General features: G+C 31.7%; 1 protein-coding gene and 1 long non-coding RNA gene across 6 annotated transcripts in view; one reads left to right on the forward strand and one right to left on the reverse strand.

Annotated features, from left to right (window-relative positions):
- LOC111619751 overlaps positions 1-16,185 on the reverse strand; it is a 25,297-nt gene extending 9,112 nt beyond the window's left edge. Inside the window, exon 1 of one of the 2 annotated variants that reach the window (XR_002755811.1) lies at positions 16,084-16,185. This is a non-coding gene — a long non-coding RNA (uncharacterized LOC111619751). The remainder of the gene's footprint in view (positions 1-16,083) is intronic. The other variant, XR_002755812.1, reaches the window with a different exon arrangement.
- On the forward strand, positions 12,110-20,989 carry LOC111619748. Of its 4 annotated transcripts, none has more exons than XM_023361569.1 (7): positions 12,110-12,494; positions 15,673-15,767; positions 18,088-18,166; positions 18,295-18,377; positions 18,871-18,984; positions 20,308-20,355; positions 20,823-20,915. In XM_023361569.1, exons 2-7 carry the CDS (start codon positions 15,684-15,686, stop codon positions 20,889-20,891), a joined length of 477 nt encoding a protein of 158 aa, XP_023217337.1. In that variant the 5' UTR covers positions 12,110-12,494; positions 15,673-15,683; the 3' UTR covers positions 20,892-20,915. The 4 variants fall into 4 exon arrangements, with proteins under 4 accessions (XP_023217337.1, XP_023217336.1, XP_023217335.1 ...); XM_023361568.1 differs by having other exon boundaries at positions 12,116-12,494; positions 15,617-15,767; XM_023361567.1 differs by having other exon boundaries at positions 12,117-12,494; positions 15,607-15,767.
- The last annotated feature ends 723 nt before the right edge of the window (positions 20,990-21,712 follow it).

The raw sequence follows: 21,712 nt of genomic DNA on the forward strand, positions 1-21,712 counted from the left end.
CTTTCTTTCCTCTAAGGGTATTGGCGATCGTTTTAATATGTTTAGACGGACTGCGTGGAATATTTTAAATAAAGTTGTTAATTCTTTCTTACAAGTTAGTGTTAAATGAAAATGAAAAATGATCTCTTGGCCATCACACAGCAGGATGATGTAAGAATAATGGAATTTTTTATACCAATCTGGTTTTCCTGGAATTATAGTCTCTATTGATGAAAAGCGTATGGCTATTAAGACATCAACTGAAGAAGCAGTAGCCTATTTCAATAGAAATAAGTATTACTCTGTCATCATATAAGTTTAGTTTGTAATGAAAAAATGGTATTCAAATGATGCAATTTCTCGAGAAGTCATTTCCCAAATGTAAGTGAAAATTCATTCAAGTATACAAACTTATGTAATTTTGGATTATTATTAATGCTGTTCATTTCTTTACGATGTATTTAATGCTCCGAACATAACATTTCTGAAGATTCCAAATGCTATTAGGTAAACCTCACTTTTAATCATAAACAATGAATCGAACTTAATTTTTTCACATTTATTAACTCTGTTTATGAAAAAAGTCATCTAAAGCTATTGAACCTTACAATGAAAAAAAAGATCATTGTAAACATTTTACACAACAAATCATTGAAATTTACCAATAAAAATATTTTCTGCCGTTTATTTTTCGAAAACGAATTCCATTTTTAGTACTTTGTACAGAAAGTAATTTTTTCATGAAAGCAGCCATATTGAATTAGACAACGAACTAGTTTCGACAACGAACTAGTTAGCACTCTGAGCTTGCCAATTTCGCTAAACATGACGTCATCTAGCTCTAAAGAAACGCCAATGAGCGTGGCACTCGGACGAAAGTATACAGGCTGAGAGTGCTGATAGTAAAATTAGCTCAGAAGTAAACGCACCCATAAACTATTTTATTCTGTAGTTTATAATTAGATGTAAGTGATTTATATCGTTTTTCTGACATCCAAAATCGATTATAATAAAGACTATTTTTTAAAAAAACTTTATTGAATTAGAAGAGTATTTAACACAAAAAATAGGTTTTGAAATATTAAAATAATGTTACATGTTTAACTTATCACACTACCCTTTTTTTTCCGAGATAGTTTTATTGAAAAACTAACGTTTTCGGCCTACTTTATAGGCCATCTTCAGGCTTAACGATAGAAAAAGAACATTGGCGTTCCATTAAATAGAATACATAAATTTAATTGCAAAAAATAATAACAAAAAAACAAGAAAATAACTGAAAAAATAATACAAATACAAATACAATAAAAAACAAAGTCAGACCTAGTAATAGAAGTAACTTGTAGTCTTGTCTTAGTTTATAGTTACTTCTTTCATCAATTATTCCTTAACAATTTACTACAATGTTTATTTAAAGTATTAACTAGTACATTTATTTTTATTTATCACTAGCTGGTTTCAATTTGATCAATTTTCTGGAACGTTTACAATCGTTCTATAATCGTACCAATACGCAAAAACAAATTCGAATTTAAAACGGTTCGAACATTTTGAAAATCGAAATAGATAAAAATATTTATAACAATGCCTGAAAAGTTATTTAATACACCTAAGTACTCAATGAAGACTAAACGTAGTTGTAAACGAAAAATCGCATCTAAAATAGTACAGCGTTCTTCCGGTTAAGCCTTAATCCTCTTCTTCTCACCCACAGGGGAATTTCGAAAAATCCCTTCTTAGTGGCTGTTTTCATGACGTACCCTAACTGTGTACCAAATTTCACCTCTTTAGGTTCAGCGGTTTGCTCTGGGCGATGATGAATCAGTCAGTCAGTCAGTCAGGACAAGCAACTTTATATACAGTAGAGCGTTGATTATCCGAAAGTCAATCATCCGAAAGAATTCCAGTCGGCAAATTTAAATTTTCGCCAGTGCTGTGGCGTTGCAATCTTTGGCTATGTCTTGGGCTAGTCAAATATTTTACGTTTTTGATACTAAATTAACTTCTGAAGTATAATTTTTTATTGTTTTTACATTTTTCAATATATTTATTTTGTTTGTACAAAATAAAAAAATAATTTTTAACGATACAATAGTCTAATATTCGAAAATGTTCGAAACATGGAAGGCAACGGAAAACCACCATGTTCTATTTCTTTTTTTCCAAGACTTGATGAACATTGAACGAAGTATAAATGAGATATGCACAAGTACAGATGGGACCCCTGGGTCTGTCCTTGTGCAGTATGCTACCAGGGAGAGATGCTGCGGACATGGTCTGGATTTCCTGGAAACGAGTGCTTCAAATGACGTGCCTGGATTAAAGCCGTCTGGAAGTCCTGGTGCCGATAAAGGAAAGACAATCAGAAAAGCAGCTCTTAAAGAAAGTCTAAGAGTGGGATGCTGGAATGTGAGGTCCCTTTATCAAACTGGAAAATTGGCCAATGTCATCAGAGAAATGAAGATTCTGGGAATATCGATTCTTGGTATTTCCGAGGTTAGATGGACAGGAAGAGGCGATATAAAAACAGAAGAAGGATTCAGATTCATATATTCAGGAGGAAAGGAACATGAACGAGGAGTTGGATTTATCCTTGATAGGAAAACATCATGTAAAATCGACGGATATTGGCAAATATCGGATAGAGTCATTGCCTTGAGGATCAAGATGAAACCAAGAGATATGTTGATTATCCAAACATACCTACCTACTACAGATCACACAGACGAAGAAGTAGAGGAAGTATATCAGCAAATAAACCAATGTATTCAAGGAAAAGATAATAGAGATATTCTCCTAATAATGGGGGATATGAATGCAAAAGTTGGAAGAGGAAGAGAAGGAATTGTTATTGGCCCCTGGGGACTTGGAGAACGTAATGATAGAGGTGAAAGATTGATTGATTTCTGTAGGGAAAAGGGCTTGACTGTGATGAACACATGGTTCAAACATCACGAAAGAAGACTTTATACGTGGAAAGCCCCAGGATCAAGGGGAATCGAAGTTAGAAATCAAATAGATTTTATTTTGATTAATCATAGATACAGGAACACAATTACAAATATAAAAACATATCCAGGGGCGGATTGTGGCAGCGACCACAACCTCTTGCTCTCCGTGATCCGAGTTAAATTGAAGCACATAAAAAGAAATAGAAATGATAAAAGAATGAGAATTGATGATTTGAAGATTAACAACATTAGGGAAAAATATGAGAGTATGACTAATAATAGACTTCAAAATTTAAATTTGGAAGGAAATGTGGAAGAACTTTGGGAGAATATGAAAGGGGAAATTAAAGAAAGTGCTTACCAGGTTTTGGGAGAGGAGAGAAGAAAAGCAAGAAGACCTTGGATTACGAAAGAAGTGTTGGAGAAAATGGATGAAAGGAGAAGATGGAAAAGCGCAAATACATTAGATGCTAAAGAAAAATATAGAACAATCGATAAACAAGTGAAAAGTATGGCAAGAAAAGCTAAGGAAGATTGGCTAGACAGAATCTGTCATGAATTAGAAGAACATGAATTGTCTCAAGATCTGAGAAAGGTCTATCAAAACATTAATTTAATCTCAGGAAAGAAAAGAAGAGTGAAAATTGGGGCAATAAAGGATGAGAATGGAGAAATTTTAATGCAGAAGGAAAGGCAATTAGTAAGATGGAATGAATATTTGACAAAACTTTATAAAACAGAGGATAACATGGAATGTAAACTGGAAGAGGAATATGACGATGATGAAACCCCTAAATTTCTGGAGGATGAAGTTGAGGCAGCCTTGAAAAAATTGAAGAATAAGAAGGCACCTGGAATTGATGGCTTGCATGGAGAATTGCTTAAGTCAATGGGTTTTGAGGGAAGAAGGATTATAAGTCATGTTCTTAATAAAATTCTTGCAGAACAACAACTACCCACAGACTTTACTAATTTAATATTTATACCTATACCCAAGATAGCAGGAACACTGGAATGCGACAAACATAGAATAATAAGTTTAATAAGCCATATGTCAAAAGTTTTAACTAATACTATCTATAGAAGAATAGAACCGAAAATTGAAGCAGAACTAAATGATACACAATTTGGTTTTAGAAAGAACAAAGGAACTAGAGAGGCCATTACATTAATTAGGCTTATTGGAGAAAAAATGATTGAAAAAAACAGAGATCTTTATCTGTGCTTTGTGGACTATGAAAAGGCGTTTGACAATGTTAACCACACAATTTTATTTGAAATACTTCAAAAAATTGGAATAGATAAAGGGATAATTAAAATTATTCTCTTTTTATACAAAAATCAGAAAGCAATAATAAAAATTGATGAGAAAGAATCCAACTGGATAAGGGTGGAAAAAGGAGTGAGACAGGGATGCGGACTTTCACCACTGTTATTTAATATTTACAGTGAGTGGATGATGCGAGAAGCACTTGAGGATTTTAACGAAGGAGTGAAAATCAATGGATGCTTAATAAACAACATAAGATACGCTGACGACATAGTCCTGCTGAGTGAAAGTAAAGAGGGATTACAGAAAATTCTGAATCGACTGTTCAAAACTGGATTGGAGAAATTCCATATGAAAATAAATGAAAAGAAGACAAAAGTAATGAAGGTTTCAAAGAAGGAAGATATGGAGGAACTCCAGATCATTCTGGGAAATAAGGAACTTGAAAGGGTTAAAAAGTTTGAATACCTGGGAAGCTGGATAACAAGTGATAATAGATGTAAAATGGAAATTAAAAGCAGAATTAATAAAGCAAAAGCTGCCTTTTATCAGATCTATCATATATTAACAAACAGAGGCCTTAACATAAAACTGAAAATAAAAATCCTAAGGACAATGATCTGGAGTGTACTAACATACGGATGTGAGGCATGGACTCTTACGCATGAAATGATGGAAAGAATTAACTCATTTGAAATGTGGTGCTTGAGAAAGATGCAAAGAATAAGTTGGACGGAGAAAATAACAAATGAGGAAGTTTTGGACAGGCTGGGCTTGAGGAGAAGGTTGCTTATAAATATCCAACAAAGAAAGGTACGATATGCTGGACATTTGGCTAGAGGATCAGGAGGACAACTACTAAAGACGGTGATTGAGGGACTGGTGGAGGGGACAAGACCTAGAGGAAGACCCCGAAAGACTTGGAGAGATAACATCAAAGACTGGACTGGAAAGGATTTAAGAGAAGCCTGGAATAGAGAAACATGGAGAGGAATAGTTCATCAAATGCAACCCTCTGTAGAGAGGATGCCACTGGATAGATAGATAGATATATTAATAAAGAAATGAAAAAACTGCTTTTGTTATACTAATATAAAAATAGCAACTTCTTATTTACTGTAATAACTTTGAAATATAGAAAGTTAATTCGGAAATGCTCTTGATATTAAACATATATTTGTGTGCATGTATGACGCCTACATTACAGCATCGTTTATAAATACATATTAATATTACCACGATCATATATATAATATATATTTATATTTATAAAATTTATTTTAATCGAGTTTATTTAATTGTTTAAACAAATAATTTAATAACATTTCATAAGAATATGAGATAAAGACGTCAAGTAATTTTTAAATTTCTACATTTTTCGGATTATAAACAAGTTTACTTTTATACTTAATGCATATATAGGATTTATACCTTATATATATACATGTAATAGTATGTATATATAAGCATTAAAGTTTGAAACATCTTAAATTTCATGAAAAAATCTGTGATATTAAAAAACTGACATACATACTTGTTACATTACTAACATCTGCCACATAATTTTATTACTAATGCCTTTCATCTTGGAAGTAAACAGTGCACAGCAAAAATAAATTACAGTGCGCGCGCATGGTGACCTTCCTTCTGTTTTTTTGGTTCTGGTGACTGTTCTTTTTAAAGCCGTATGAAGGCACTATTGTACAGGACCAATCCATTTGTTGTGAGGTAGTTAAGAGTTTATCTGTGATTAAGAGTTTTCGGTTAGACGTAAGCAAAAAGACACAAGCCCAAGAAAGATCTTAGCTCTAATATTTACAAGTAGATTTAGATGTAATTTCACACGCTAAATCGATTGGTATAAAACAATTCACGTACGACTAATTAGCCTTTCAGAAGCTAGGAACGGTTGTGTACTCGCGTATATTTGTTCCGTTTAATACCGACGTTATTAATAAAACACGTGCGCATTCATTGGTATTTAAAAATGCATTACATACATTCCGTCGACGAGAAAAAGGGACGTTTACGAATGGTGTCGTTAACGCAGAGACGAAGTTATAGTGCAATGACCTACAGGAAGCTTTCCTGACGAGGAACACATCGAGTAAAACGTCATCGTGACGTCACTTTTAAAATTCCTTAAATACTACGTAAACAGTAAAAACACACTATATATAGAGGGCAAGAAAATATAATTATTACATATAAAATTTTAATAACAAGTACAAAGTGTCAAAGTGTCCGCATTAAGGGACAAACGAGGCACTTGCCCTCCCCGGAATAGAGTAAAGCATTCCATAAATTATAAACGTAAAAGTGATTGAGATATTCATCCTTATACCCTGGACGATAGAATGCTTTGATGCTATACTGTATTCTTATCTACTTTATTATCTACTACTCTTATCTACTCGCAAAAAATAATTAAATAATTAAATAAAAATTTATTGATGTAATTATTTGTCTCCAAGCTTCGCACCCCTGGAAAATTTTCTAGGGATGCTAATGGACATAATTGAAAGAGTAATAAAAATTTACAGACAGATTTAATTTTTCCCATTGTGCTACGCTACTGCATAAACNTTAAATAAAAATTTATTGATGTAATTATTTGTCTCCAAGCTTCGCACCCCTGGAAAATTTTCTAGGGATGCCAATGGACATGATTGAAAGAGTAATAAAAATTTACAGACAGATTTAATTTTTCCCATTGTGCTACGCTACTGCATAAACGTCAATTTAGTTCTTTCTCCCTGCATGTGGGCTGTTCTGTAACATCATACTGACGCAACAGATACTTTTACTGGATACTTTTGTCACTATTGTTCATTTTAGGGTACAACTAGTATACACTCGTGATTAAAGCGTTGTTAAGTCAGTCTTGTCTCCATAATAACGCGTTTATTACTATTTTCCTAGATGTTGGTTGTTCTGTAATATTAAAACCAAAAGTGAAGTGGTATTTGAAAAGCCAAAAAATAGCGTTACGTAATTTATGGGCATTCTTTATTAATAGTTTTATGCAATGAAATCATTAATAAAGGATTGCCGATAAATTCATAAAATTTATTAAGAAACAGTTTAAAAAAATTAATGTAATCTATTAATATTACAAAAATATGGTGCCAATATTTTATTATCGTAGATACGGTGTCAATGTTCTATTGCTTTCGTGGTTAACCAAGCTTTCTTCGAATCTTGCGTCTGAATGAGCCATAGTTGCTACTATTAAATAAATAAATACTTTTTGTTTTTGTATTTATATATATAACTTTTGTTTTTCAAAGTTGCTAATTTAAAATATCCTTTTTCCTCTGTTTTTGAGTCATGAGATGGTATAAATACTGCATATAAGAGACTGGTTCGATACCTTGCCGAGAACTTCTTTTGCAAGAACCTCTTATACAAGATCATCATTTTCAGAAAGTAAGTATTTTTATTTAAAAGTTTGCCTTTGACAAAAAGTTTGACTTAGACCTTTCAAATTTATAAAAACATTTAATAATTAATACAGAAACTTTGCCTTATTGTTACAAGATATTTTATGAAAACTAAAATAAATTGAAAAGTTTTCTAAATATTTATAATCTTAATTTATTCGAGAAATTTTTGATCTGAAAATAATTTATATCCTGAAAAATTATTTGGTGCAGAAATTTCTTGCTTTAGATAAACTGGAGGAAAAAGTGGAAACATTTAAATAAACTGTAAAAATAAAAAACTTTTCAAAATAATTTCAGTGTTGTATTATTTCAAACTGCCATGTACTGTACCAGAATATTAAGACAAATATACATGAAGAAAATAATTAATTCTAGTATTGATGATAAAACTATTACTTAACAAATTATTTGTAATCTTAATTTATAAAATATCAGAAATTAGATCAGGAGTATGTCATGCTTTAGATAAAGTGAATGAAAAAACTGGAAAAGCTTAAATAAAATAAAAGTTTATGTTATGTATCATCAAAATAAAATAAAAGTTATTTGATCTATTCATGTTAAAATAAAAAATTCGTTTTGGTGTTATAATTTTATTGTATATTAAAACATTTAATAATTAATACAGCCTTATTGTTAAAATAAAATTAATTTAATTAAGATTTGTGATTGAAAAATTAATTTTGTGATCTGAAATAATTCCATTCAACAAATTTTTATTTGCAATTTTAAACATTATTTGTAATTTTAATTTATTAGACTGTAATTTACTCGAAAAATTAATTTTGTGATCAAAGCTTACCAAACCACTACTACTCCTAAATGTAACTAAATTTTGACAAATTTAAGAGCTATTATTAGAGTTTTTGCTTAATTTTTACAATATTGATATTAAGTTGTGTTTGTGTCTATAGTTGATCTCTTTGAATTTAAATTTGTGATGTTTTAACTGTTTGATAATTTTATTTATATTCTTTAGAAAAGTTATGGAAGCGTCATTTACATTTTTTTTTTAAATCTCTGATGGAATTTTGAATCTGTTTTATGTAGTTAACTTCAATAGAATATACGACAAAATTTTCTCATTGAAATTAGTTTCATAAAACAAAATATACAAATATAAATTGTCCGAAATTTTAAAATATCGATTTCAAATTTGATAAAAATATTATATAATTTATTTAATTAAATTCCTGTAAACTCAAAAATCAAGAAATTATAATGAAATATTTAATTAAATTTTAATTTAAATGAGTTGTATTTAGTTGATTTCGATTACTGTACTACAAAGCATTTCCATATTAACTGAGAGAAAAGAAGAAAAAGCACGAGTTAAAATATTAAAAAGAAATTACGTCCATCATGAAAAAGACATGATGAAAAATGCATCCGATGACGTGAGTCACTCAATCATGTGACGATGATGTTTTTCAAGGTTTTAGATTATGACGTAAAAGCCTACAGTCCGCGCGGGACGAAATGTTCTGTCTAGTTCTTTAAGCCGTATGAAGATAACATGAGGAATTTTTGGGTGTTGGTCTGTCTATCCGGATATGTCTCTAACCACAGAGCTTCCAAATAGTGGGCCTAACGACACTAAAAAGCACCCCTTATTGCTTAAATAGCGGAAAGAATTTTAAAAAAAACCCTATGAAGTCGTCATAGTAGTTACGAAGTAAAATATTAAAATTCTTCCCATGGAAATTGCATTAATAAAGTGATTCGAATGTAAAATAAGTTATATTTAAAATTTTATTTATCGTATTTCTGTTAATAAACGATAAATATTCGATTTTATTGTTTATCAGTTTTATTTATTCCTTAAAGAATAACACAAGATATTGAAAGATTAGTTTGAAATAGTGAAATAGTAAATCTAAATCTTTTATTATAAAATAATGATAGTATGACTAACAATATAGAAGACAAAAGATTCTTGCTTTCAAAAGAGAAAACATGGAAATCTATAAAACGTAATTGTAATGTATTGTCTAATATTTGTAATATTTGAATTTCTCTCGCTTAGGAGTGGTGTCTAGAGATTTATGTGACCAATGATTTTCAATAAACATAAACACGTCAATTATACTCAGCGCAGAGGCTTCACTCCAAAATCATTTCTAAGAAATCTACGTTTCTCTGAAATGATTTTGGAGGACCTTGTAAAATTGTGCCTTATTCCTGTTGCCAATACTATAATCTACCCAGTACAAAAAGTATTTGTTTATTTAATAGTAGCAACTATGGCTCATTCAGACGCAAGATTCGAAGAAAGCTTGGTTAACCAGGTAAACAATAGAATATTGACATTGCATCTACGATAATAAAATATTGGCATCATATTTTTGTAATACAGTAGAGCGTCGTTTATCCGAATCAATTGGGGACTGGAGTTGTCGGATAACTTATTTTTCGGATAACCGATTATGCACAAAAAAATATCCCATGTTGAAACTTTTCTCCGTTGCATGTTGCTTCGCGTTGAATTTTCGTCGATGTTAAGCCTAATGTAAACTTTTTAAAATAATAATCGTGGCTATTGTATCGTTAAAAATTATTTCTTTACTTTTTACAAACAAAATAAATATATTAAAAAATATAAAACAAAAAAATTATACTTTTGAAGTCAATCTAGTATCAAAAACGTTCGATTCAGCACAACACACAGTCCTCAGAAAAACACCACACAAAATAGCCAGTGCTGCCAGCTAAAACACACACATCAACAAAAAAAAAAAAAAAAATACTGGAGTAGCCCTAGATATAGCCAAAGATTGCAGCGCCAGGGCACTAGCGAAAATTTAAATTTGCAGACTGGAATTCTTTCGGATAACCGACTTTCGGATAAACGACGCTTTACTGTATTAATAAATTACATTAATTTTTTAAACTGTTTCTTAATAAATTTTATGAATTTATGGGCAATCCTTTATTAATGATTTCATTGCATAAAACTATTAATAAAGAATGTCCATAAATTACTGTAACGCTATTTTTTGGCTTTTCAAATACCACTTCACTTTTGGTTTTAATATTACAGAACAACCAACATCTAGGAAAATAGTAATAAACGCGTTATTATGGAGACAAGACTGACTTAACAACGCTTTAATCACGAGTGTATACTAGTTGTACCCTAAAATGAACAATAGTGACAAAAGTATCCAGTAAAAGTATCTGTTGCGTCAGTATGATGTTACAGAACAGCCCACATGCAGGGAGAAAGAACTAAATTGACGTTTATGCAGTAGCGTAGCACAATGGGAAAAATTAAATCTGTCTGTAAATTTTTATTACTCTTTCAATTATGTCCATTAGCATCCCTAGAAAATTTTCCAGGGGTGCGAAGCTTGGAGACAAATAATTACATCAATAAATTTTTATTTAATTATTTAATTATTTTTTGCGAGTAGATAAGAGTAGTAGATAATAAAGTAGATAAGAATACAGTATAGCATCAAAGCATTCTATCGTCCAGGGTATAAGGATGAATATCTCAATCACTTTTACGTTCATAATTTATGGAATGCTTTACTCGATTCCGGAGAGGGCAAGTGCCTCGCTTGTCCCTTAATGCGGACACTCTGACACTTTGTACTTGTTATTAAAATTTTATATGTAATAATTATATTTCCTTGCCGACTATATATAGTGTTTTTTTACTGTTTACGTAGTATTTAAGGAATTTTAAAAGTGACGTCATGATGACGTTTTACTCGATGTGTTCCTCGCCAGGAAAGCTTCCTGTAGGTCAGTAGTGTAGTATAGGGGGGCAGCAAAATTTGACAATAAATAATATCTTGTAAGAATTTGAACCATTTTATTTCATATTTTCGTCCACCTACGATTCGAACCGATTGAAATGAGCACAGAATAGTGGGAATAGTGTTACCATCCGACTCGCCGCGCCATCCGGGGATATCGTGCGCAACCTGTCGACCTTTTTTTTTTTTTTTTTTCTTTACTTGTACGATAATTCATACTCATATACACCTCCAATATCCAATAGAGCTAAGTCATCTAGATTACTTACGTTATTCCTACCCAAGTCTCTCTAGTCGCTAACTGTGACTGATTTAGAACCAGCATGCACTGCAAATTATTCTTCATTGCAAAATGATATATGCATGCGTCAGGAACTTCTATTCAAACAAACCTCACCTGCCGTCAGGGTCGGCGATTTTAAAAAGGTGGCAACACTAGCACGGAATTTTTCATTACGTATTCTGTGACGAAACTGAATTTTAGTCTTTTAAATTGAGATACCTAAATAAGGGGCGGCGAAATTTTTTTCCGCCCCGGGCGGCTGACATCCACGCTACGCCACTGCTGTAGGTCATTGTACTGTAACTTCGTCCCTGCGTTAACGACACCATTCGTAAACGTCCCTTTTTTTCGTCGACGGAATGTATGTAATGCATTTTTAAATACCAATGAATGCGCACATGTTTTATTAATAACGTCGGTATTAAACAAAACAAATATACGCGAGTACACAACCCGTTCCTAGTTTCTGAAAGGTTAGTCGTACGTGAATTGTTTTATACCAATCGATTTAGCGTGTGAAATTACATCTAAATCTACTTGTAAATATTAAGGCTAAGATCTTTCTTGGGCTTGAGTCTTTTTGCATACATCTAACTGAAAACTATTCATCCCAAATAAGCTCTTAACTACTTCACAACAAATGGATTGGTCCTGTACAATCGCGCCTTCATACGGCTTAAAAAAGAACATGAAAGGTCACTATGTGCGCGCACTGTAATTTATTTTTGCTATACACTGTTTACTTCCAAGATGAAAGGCATTAGGAATAAAATTATGTGGCAGATGTTAGTAATGTAACAAGTATGTATGTCAGTTTTTTAATATCACAGATCTTTTTATGAAATTTAAAATGTTTCAAAATTTAATGCTTACATATACATACTATTTCATGTATATATATATATATACAGTATAGATCATATATATGCATTGAATATAAAAGTAAACTTGTTTATAATCCGAAAAATGTAGAAATTTAAAAATTACTTGACGTCTTTATCTCATATTCTTATGAAATGTTATTAAATTATTTGTTTAAACAATTATATAAACTCGATTAAAATAAATTTTATAAATATAAATATATATTATATATATGATCGTGGTAATATTAATATGTATTTATAAACGATACTGTAATGTAGGCGTCATACATGCACACAAATATATGTTTAATATCAAGAGCATTTCTGAATTAACTTTCTATACTTCAAGGCTATTACAATAGATAAGAAATTGCTATTTTTATATTAGTATAACGAAAGCAGTTTTTTCATTTCTTTATTAATATATATGTATGTATAGTAATATATGGGCCAGGTGACTAATAAGTTAGGTCATTATTTGCAATGTCCAGTCGTTACGAATAATGAGTGAAACTCCCATACAGCCTGTTAAATATTGATTAATTTATTAATCACCATAAATTGAATACATATTATGAATATATTCCCTTCGAGAAACTTTATTTTTTAAAAAATCTTACCTTTTTTAATAAGAATTATACAAAGTATTTTAACAACACTCATATGCGTAATACAAGCATTAATACAGGTATATTAATTACATAAACTTTTTAATTTAATATTGATCAACAGACATTATACAATAATTAGAATGATTATTAAAATAAGTTTATTTTGGCAATGACTTTGTACTTAGCTTTCAATAAAATATGTGAAAATTTCACTTAGATTATACAAAGTATTTTAACAACACTCATATTATATGCGTTATACAAGCATTAATACACGTATATTAATTACGTAAATTCTTTAATATTGATCAACAGACATTATACAATGATTAGAATGATTACACAGGTCTACACATAAAAACGTTTTGTTTCCTTCGGAACAGCTTGTTTTGTTCCGCTTGTTTTGAAACCATCAGATAATAAGCTTGTTTTGTTTCCGAAGGAAACAAAACAAGCTTATTATCTGATGGTTTCTGTGAACATTTCATTACTGTTTCTTAATGATTTCGACTTGCTGAATTCAAAAATGATTATAAAAAACCAGAATTAGCTCAAGTTTACAAGGTACTGTACATCAACGTCCAATAAATTGCATAATATACATCTGAATACATACACATAATGTAATTTTTATTCGAGTTGGCACACAGAAACCATCAGAACACTTTTTGATACATAAAAACTAAATTAACAGCGAAAGCATGAAATACCCAGGACATCACTCGCGTGTATGACACTTATTTACAGATTTCTTGTATGAATCTGAAAGCGTTTCATATGTAATGTTCCAGCAGTAGTCTGCTAACATTGCTGGACTATTTCCCTTCGTATCACTTTTCCATACAAGCAATGTCTTGGTGAAAATACTTCCCATGTTTGTCACTGACAGACCTGCAGTTTTCAGGGAAAAGTGAATGTGAGGATGCAAAAAGTGCATCTGTGCATTTTCAATGACATGTTGCATCCCATCTTTTCATAACACAACAGCATGTTACAAATAATTTGTAATTTCTTGTTTGTAATTAGAAGCTTTGTAGTTTCCAAGAAAATTGTTTACCACCATCCTGAAAGCATTCTATTCTTTTCCAGCACTTATTAGAACGCTATCAAAGTGTGTATTTTTGAGAAGCTTGGAAATCTGTGAGCCTATAAATATCCCCTCTAACTTTTGCTTCACTAATGTTTGGAAATGTCTCTCTAAAAAACTAAATTCTGGGCCATTTCAATCCGTGGTTTTGACAAAGTTTTTCATAAGTCCTAATTTTATATGCAACGATGGTAGTATGATCAAACTGCATTTTACTAACAGTTCAGAAATAACATTTTTTGATCCAGGTTCGAGAGATTTCCTTTATGGTCAGATTCTCCTTTTGAAATGTGCTACTTGGTCTCTGCTATCCCTCTCACAGAGAAAACAACAGTACTTCGTATACCGCAGCTGAAGTCCAAGTAATAATGCTATAACTTTGAAATTACAACACACCTTCCATTTATATTCTGCAAGAAGTTGCTTCATGCTTTTGTATGATTCTTTCATGTACTTTGCATGGCCAATATGAATAGGAAGCTTTTGTTACACAACAGTAACATTTTAGCTTTACGGCTCACCTTGGAGGAGTCAATGAAGAGTCTCCATTCGCATTGTTTGTAGCATATATCGAGAGCTGGCATAAGAATGATTGTTTTCTTTTCTTTCCACAGACATGCAAGAAAATGTACTTTAAGCCGTATAGGAATACATTTCAAGAACTACAGAAAAATGACAATTTTTTCAAAAATTTGACATATTTGGTTCGAAATCGTAAAAACTAGAGCCAAGTTAACATTTTTAATGTCGTGTTCATATTCAGCACCCTTGAATTAGTAATATTCAGCTACTTTGGTTTCGGAAGCTTTTTGGCTGTTGACCAGTGTTATTAAAATAAGTTTGGCAATGACTTTGTACTTAGCTTTCAATAAAATATGTGAAAATTTCACTTAAAAACTGGATTATTTTTTAAAAGTATTATTAACGGTTTTAATTAAACTAATTTTGCCTGATGATCAATCCTCAAGATATCATTATCACCACTTTTTCCAACAGTCAATATGAATACTTCATTCATGTTGACTTATAATGTGATAACTTTATGCTAAAGAACGTGAAATTTATCACAGTGCTCTATTTTGTTCGTCATTATTTATAATGCACGGCCATTGTGGATGGTGTCCATATTAATCAGTTAGTTCATAACATATACACAAACTTTACTACACGAATCCGCATAGAACTGGAGAATGCTAACTGAATTTTGCGTGGGTTTACTTTCTCCAGTTTCTGCGTGTGTTCGTAAAACTCTATCGAAAATAACTTGCGCAATTTTAATGCGTAGAATATCCGATGATGATATTTTTCAACATCCTTTATCAAATGTATTCTTAAATGAATGAATTCAGTTTATTCTAGATCGTCGGGAGATGCTATCGAACATTGAAAAGTTCAAACATAAATAGTATTTTTAGAAAAGTTAAAAATGAAGTGTCAATGTCAACTACACCAATGCTGCTGCTTTAAAAACAGTAAAGATGCTTCGCTAGCATCGGGAATTTATACAACTGTAAGTCATTATTAAATTATTATTATTATATTAAATTTAAATTTATTTAGAAAACCACTTTTTATATATTTTAATTAATATTACTAAACTTTATAAGCATGTATATTTTATATCGTTTTTATTTATTTAAACAGTAAAAATTAAACTTCACTTTCTGATTTAATGACTGAAATTCCTTTTATCATCATTATTTTTCAAAGACATTTGAAATTTATTTGAAGTTAATTTAAATAAATCAAAGTATCAACCATTGTAGATTAAGCGTGTAACATTAAACAGAACGTGCTCAGCAAATAATTAACTTATCAGACTACACCTTTTTTTGCCGAGATAGTTTTATTGAAAAACTAACGTTTTCGGCCTACTCTATAGGACATCTCCTCAGGCTTAACGACAGAAAAAGAATATTGGCGTTCCATTTAACTACTACATTTATTTTTATTTATTATTTTCTATTACTACATCTGACTTTGTTTTTTATTGTATTTGTATTAGTTTTTCAGTTATTTTCTTGTTGTTTCCGTTATTATTTTTTGTATTTAAATTTATGTATTGTATTAAATGGAACGCCAATATTCTTTTTCTGTCGTTAAGCCTGAGGAGATGTCCTATAGAGTAGGCCGAAAACGTTAGTTTTTCAATAAAACTATCTCGGCAAAAAAAGGTGTAGTGTGATAAGTTAAGCAATTTTTGGCTATTTTAATATTTCAAAACCTATTTTTTTTTTTTTTTTGTTAAATACTCTTCTAATTCAATAAAGTTTTTTAAAACAATAGTCTTTATTATAATCGATTTTGGATGTCAGAAAACGATATAAATCACTTACATCTAATTATGAACTACAGGATAAAATAGTTTATATTACTCCTAATATAAAATAAATAACTTAGTAATAAAATAATTAATACTATAACATGTAATAGTAATACATTTTTAATCGTATTAAGTAGTAAACATAAAAACATTTCTTTAAGAAAATTTTGGTGAAATTTGGTGAAACTCTGGTGAAATTTCTCATGTTAATGTGCATAGATTTGAGCTTTCATTATTGTGGATAACATTGTGAATAAAGTCATTCGTATCCATTCAATTTTTTCCTGACAAGCGTTAAACTAAGCGATAAAAGTAAAATATCTTTATGGAGAACCCTCGTAAACGTTGACCTATCGACCCGAATGTTTCGCCAGAACTTTACTGATAACAATAAAAGCTTAAGTTTAAAATTTGCGCATTCTAGACCCGGTAGTTTTCCCCGAGGAGTGTCTGCAGTGCCGGTTGAAGAAGAGAAGGAAATACAGGTTTTTTGGCAATTTTTGCACTCTTCAATTGCTTATATTTTGGCAACCCCTTTATAGAAAAATCTGAAATTTTTGACACTACCTAAGAAAACAATTCTATTTCGAACGAGATATTTAGACTTACTATACGCGTTTGGGAGCGGAGAAATTGACCTTCGAAAATCGGCAACTCTGATTCCTAAATGTATAGTAAGTGTCTTTTTCACTAGGCGCAGAATCACTGCCGTGACTCTCGATTTAACTGTCTTTCAATAAAACATGAAATAAATTTTTTTAATAGATTAGGCCTACTTTAATTTTGCAAAAAATGCAGACTAGTACTAATCATTAAAAATTTGATGTACAGTACTTTGTGATTTAATTACGAATTTAACTACATAAGAACTTTCGATGCAAACCAGAAGTCATGTTATTTCAATTCAAAAATTTTCCCCTGTAAGGTGTTAGATGTTCGGCACGACTCCGTTGTTAAAGGGAAAGTATGATGTACCGTACATGGGACATGGGCACTACAATACTAAATTCAGGTAGAGAACATATATTTTAGATTAAATTAATTAATTAATATGATTAAAAATTGCAACCCGGCATTGTGACGATATCACAATAAAATAATTGCTCGTTTTCAGTGTAAGGATGGGTTTTATAAAAAATTGTAAATGCCAATAACGAGGAAAATCGTCATTAAGTCCCACCCTATTCGAGATATGACACTATCCACTTTATCTCCCCATCCCTCCTGCAAAATTTCTGAAATTTTTGACAAAAGGCAAAGGAGTTATTAAGCTTCAAAGAGGGTAAACAAAATAGTGCCCCCCACACACACACGCACACACACATTAACACCCACACGTACAAAAATAACTTTCGAATATTTTTGCATTTCTCGACGTTTTCAGGTCGAGTTCAAAAATGTAAAAATCTGGGGTGGATCATTTTTTTAGTTTTTACTTCTCTTGCTGTTTTCTGTTTTCTCTCTCTATATATATATTAAGTACTGTATGCATATATATTTATTATAGGTTGTGTCTGCAATCGGTTTAATTACTGTCATTGCCATTTGGTCTATCTCCGAATTTCATCCGTCTTCAAAATATTTTTGTAAGTGTTTTTAAATAAAATATATTACTATTTATAATATACAGTAGTTTACTTTCTTCATTTTAAGTCATCGAGAATTTTAATTTCATGTAATTGAAATAGTAAACAGATAATTGTTATGATTTTAGTTATTGCGGTGTACGCTTCATCTTTAACATTCTGTTTAATATTCCTTCTATTCAGTTTGCTTCTGGTGTACGCCGTGATTAAGGTAAGTGGAATACAGTAATACCTCGACTTACGCTACCCCGACTTACGCGAACCCGGAGTTACGCGATTTTCAAATCTCGTCGATTCGTCTTTTGTTTGAGCGCCACGCAACCCTAGATTACTCACTCCCCCCACACTATTGTTCAGCTTACATGTTCGGATGTGTCGCGCGGAATCGACACATAGCTACAATTTATTTTGTGTTATTTATTTCTGTGTTTGTTATATCTACGGAGACTTCAGAGACTCTATGCGGTGATTTCTTGTAACCGTGAACGAATCGAAAGACGAGATAAGATTAACGAGAACATTTATTAGCTTACATACATCCGACTTGGATTTTACACAAATTGCGAAATTATTCCCCGACTTACGCGAATTCGACTTACGCGGTTATCGCTCGGTCCCACCTATCGCGTAAGTTCGGGGTATTACTGTATTTAAAAGTAAAGTAAAAATAATATAAACTTTAAAATATTTTAATAATTTTCTAGAAAAAACGTTTGGCCTTAATACCATGGATAACTTGTTTGGTGATTTTAATGCTCTCTCAACTTACCGCAATTATTGTCTTTTTTGTATTGGAAATGTTGTATGGAGAATTTTCGGTGAGAATTTTAATTTTTAATTGTTACGTTTAAGATTTACTTTGAATTTTAAAAACTTTTATTTATTATTTAATAGAAAAGTGACAATAATGGAAAAGTTGATACTCTCCTTTAATACTCAAATAAACTTATAAAAATTATTATTTTAAAACTTAAAATTTTAAAATGTAATGACTAGTAAATTAAATTCAGTTTTGATGACTGAAGCAAAAGATGGTCAACTTGCTTTTTTGTTTGGCTTTTAACATTTTTTTTTTCTGTGGATACTAAGATAAGATGCTGTGTTTTTTCTACGACCATCGGGACAAAAAAATTGATCTATATATGGGTTTGATCAGGCCCAAAATCAAAATGGTTGACGGATAACAGCCGGGGTCTGATATATCCAGAACAGACCACCGAAGAAATGTTCCCGAAGCTCCCGATCCAAACTCGATCTCCCTCCGAGAGCGGGAAAGTTTCAGTTTGGATCAGGAACTTGCCACTTGGAGGGGTCCTAAATCGAGTCCGGGCTACGATTGTCTGAATTTTCCGCGAGTTCTGTTGATCCGGACACTTCAACTGAGGATGAGGTGGATTTTGCATTGTGACGCAACACTTGGGTGATCTGCCTAGGGGAATGCCTTCCGTAAGGTCTTTTTAAAGGTAACTGGTCCTATTNGACCACCGAAGAAATGTTCCCGAAGCTCCCGATCCAAACTCGATCTCCCTCCGAGAGCGGGAAAGTTTCAGTTTGGATCAGGAACTTGCCACTTGGAGGGGTCCTAAATCGAGTCCGGGCTACGATTGTCTGAATTTTCCGCGAGTTCTGTTGATCCGGACACTTCAACTGAGGATGAGGTGGATTTTGCATTGTGACGCAACACTTGGGTGATCTGCCTAGGGGAATGCCTTCCGTAAGGTCTTTTTAAAGGTAACTGGTCCTATTCAAGCGTTACAGACGTGGAAAAACTCGGAAAACTCCACGTCGCCAGCCCATCTTGGCGATGCTCGAACCCACACCGAACTCCCAGTGTTCAGAACAGAACCGTTTGGTCACTGATGGACTTCAATCGAGTATGAGGGGGGTTACCCGCTTGGGATTCTGCATTGTGTGAAGGTCTCTGAACTTAGTTGAAGTGACTGCAATTATCCCCGTGGATCTTTAGTTTGTCGAAATACGGGAGAGGTCATTCCACCTAATATTTATATTTAAAAAGGAAACTGTCTAGGAAGTCCGTGTTAGCTTTTCTTATTAATGGAAAATTTATCTTATTATTTCTAGGATTAAATATAAAATTTTAAATTTCTGATTAGATAATTTTACTACAATATATATTGCAGCTCCTTCTTATTTGTGCAGCTTTACTTCTGGCTACGCTAGGATTACATGTAAGTTGTTGCAACGCACGTAACATATACATTTTTACATTTATAAAATTTATTCACAAATAAATATACTAATATATTGATAGCTAGACACCAACGAAATGCCGAAATTCCATCGTGCTAGTTTAAGGCTAATTACTAAATAAATCAGTAGGTCTGGATAGCGTAAATGGCAACGCATTTGCACGATAAGCAAGAGTTATGGGTTCGAGTTTCGCTCGGGGCCGATTTTTTCTCCCAGCGGTTCTAAATTATTTAAATTAATTTATTAATGTTAATACGAGATGGCGCCTAACGTTTACCTCTAGAGCCAAATTGGTTATGTAATTAGCCGTAAGCTAGCCCGATGGAATTTCGGACATTTTGTTGATGTCTAGCTATATTATGTATCGAGTCTAGCGATGTTTGTAAATGTACTAATTTAATAATATAAATATATGAATATTTGATATTTTATATATAATTTTCAGATTGTATGTTTCCTTGTGGTTATAACATATTATCGATCATTGGAAGTGCCTCAACGTACTGAAGAATAAATAGAAAAGTTGTGAATTTGTAACTTTACAGTAACATTGTGAAAAAAATCTGTAAATTTATTTGTTAATATAAAATATTTTATAGTTTTTTCTGTGAATATTTTTATATGTCGATGCAATAGTCATTTTCAAAAAATTATGTAAACATTTTTTAAGTCACTGTATGTATATTATCATACGCAAGCACACACAAAAACCCACCCATACGTGGATATTTATAAAAATAATATGTATATTTAAAAAGTTTTTTTATTAATTAGCACTACTTAATGATGTATCTTTTCTTTGTTCATGAGTAAGGCTGACTTCCTAGGCGGCCGTCTATGCAGTGCCGTAACTAGCCATTCCTGTGTCCTGTGCGAGAATTTGCTTTTAGATCCCTTAATTAATTATGTTTGGGAAAATAATAAAACAAATACCTGCATTTTGGGCCCCCTTTCCAAGTGGGCCCTGTGCGGGTGCACCTGTTGCACCTGCTTAGTTACGGCACTGCGTCTAGGTTTACCTAATGTTAAAACTAGTCCTGATCACAGATATAGATAATGAATTACAGCAAACATATAACAGTTATATTTCTAGAAACACATAAATGATGAAAGCTTTTTAAGAATGCTAAAATTAATCAATAAAATTATTAAAACCAAACAAATACATAGAACTATGCCCGACGAAAATTTGGCTTCATTTCTAGGAAGAATATACAGTATTTACAATATTAAATTTTTGTTAAATTGAATATTTTCTACATATTAGTTAATAATTTTTCTCGATTTTTACTTAATATATGTGAATAGTTAAATTCTATTGTAGTTCTTATAAGA

This window comes from Centruroides sculpturatus, unplaced genomic scaffold (assembly GCF_000671375.1).
Source record: "Centruroides sculpturatus isolate CEXI.00-Female unplaced genomic scaffold, Cexi_2.0 scaffold88, whole genome shotgun sequence".
Classification (NCBI taxonomy): Eukaryota; Metazoa; Arthropoda; class Arachnida; order Scorpiones; family Buthidae; genus Centruroides; species Centruroides sculpturatus.

Bases quoted from the DNA above. Each gene is read 5' to 3' on its own strand.
- LOC111619748 (XM_023361569.1), top strand. From the start codon at position 15,684: ATGAAGTGTCAATGTCAACTACACCAATGCTGCTGCTTTAAAAACAGT. The intron at 15,768-18,087 runs GTAAGTCATTAT...TATTTATTATAG, and splicing joins CATCGGGAATTTATACAACT to GTTGTGTCTGCAATCGGTTT. The intron at 18,378-18,870 runs GTAAGTGGAATA...ATAATTTTCTAG, and splicing joins TGGTGTACGCCGTGATTAAG to AAAAAACGTTTGGCCTTAAT.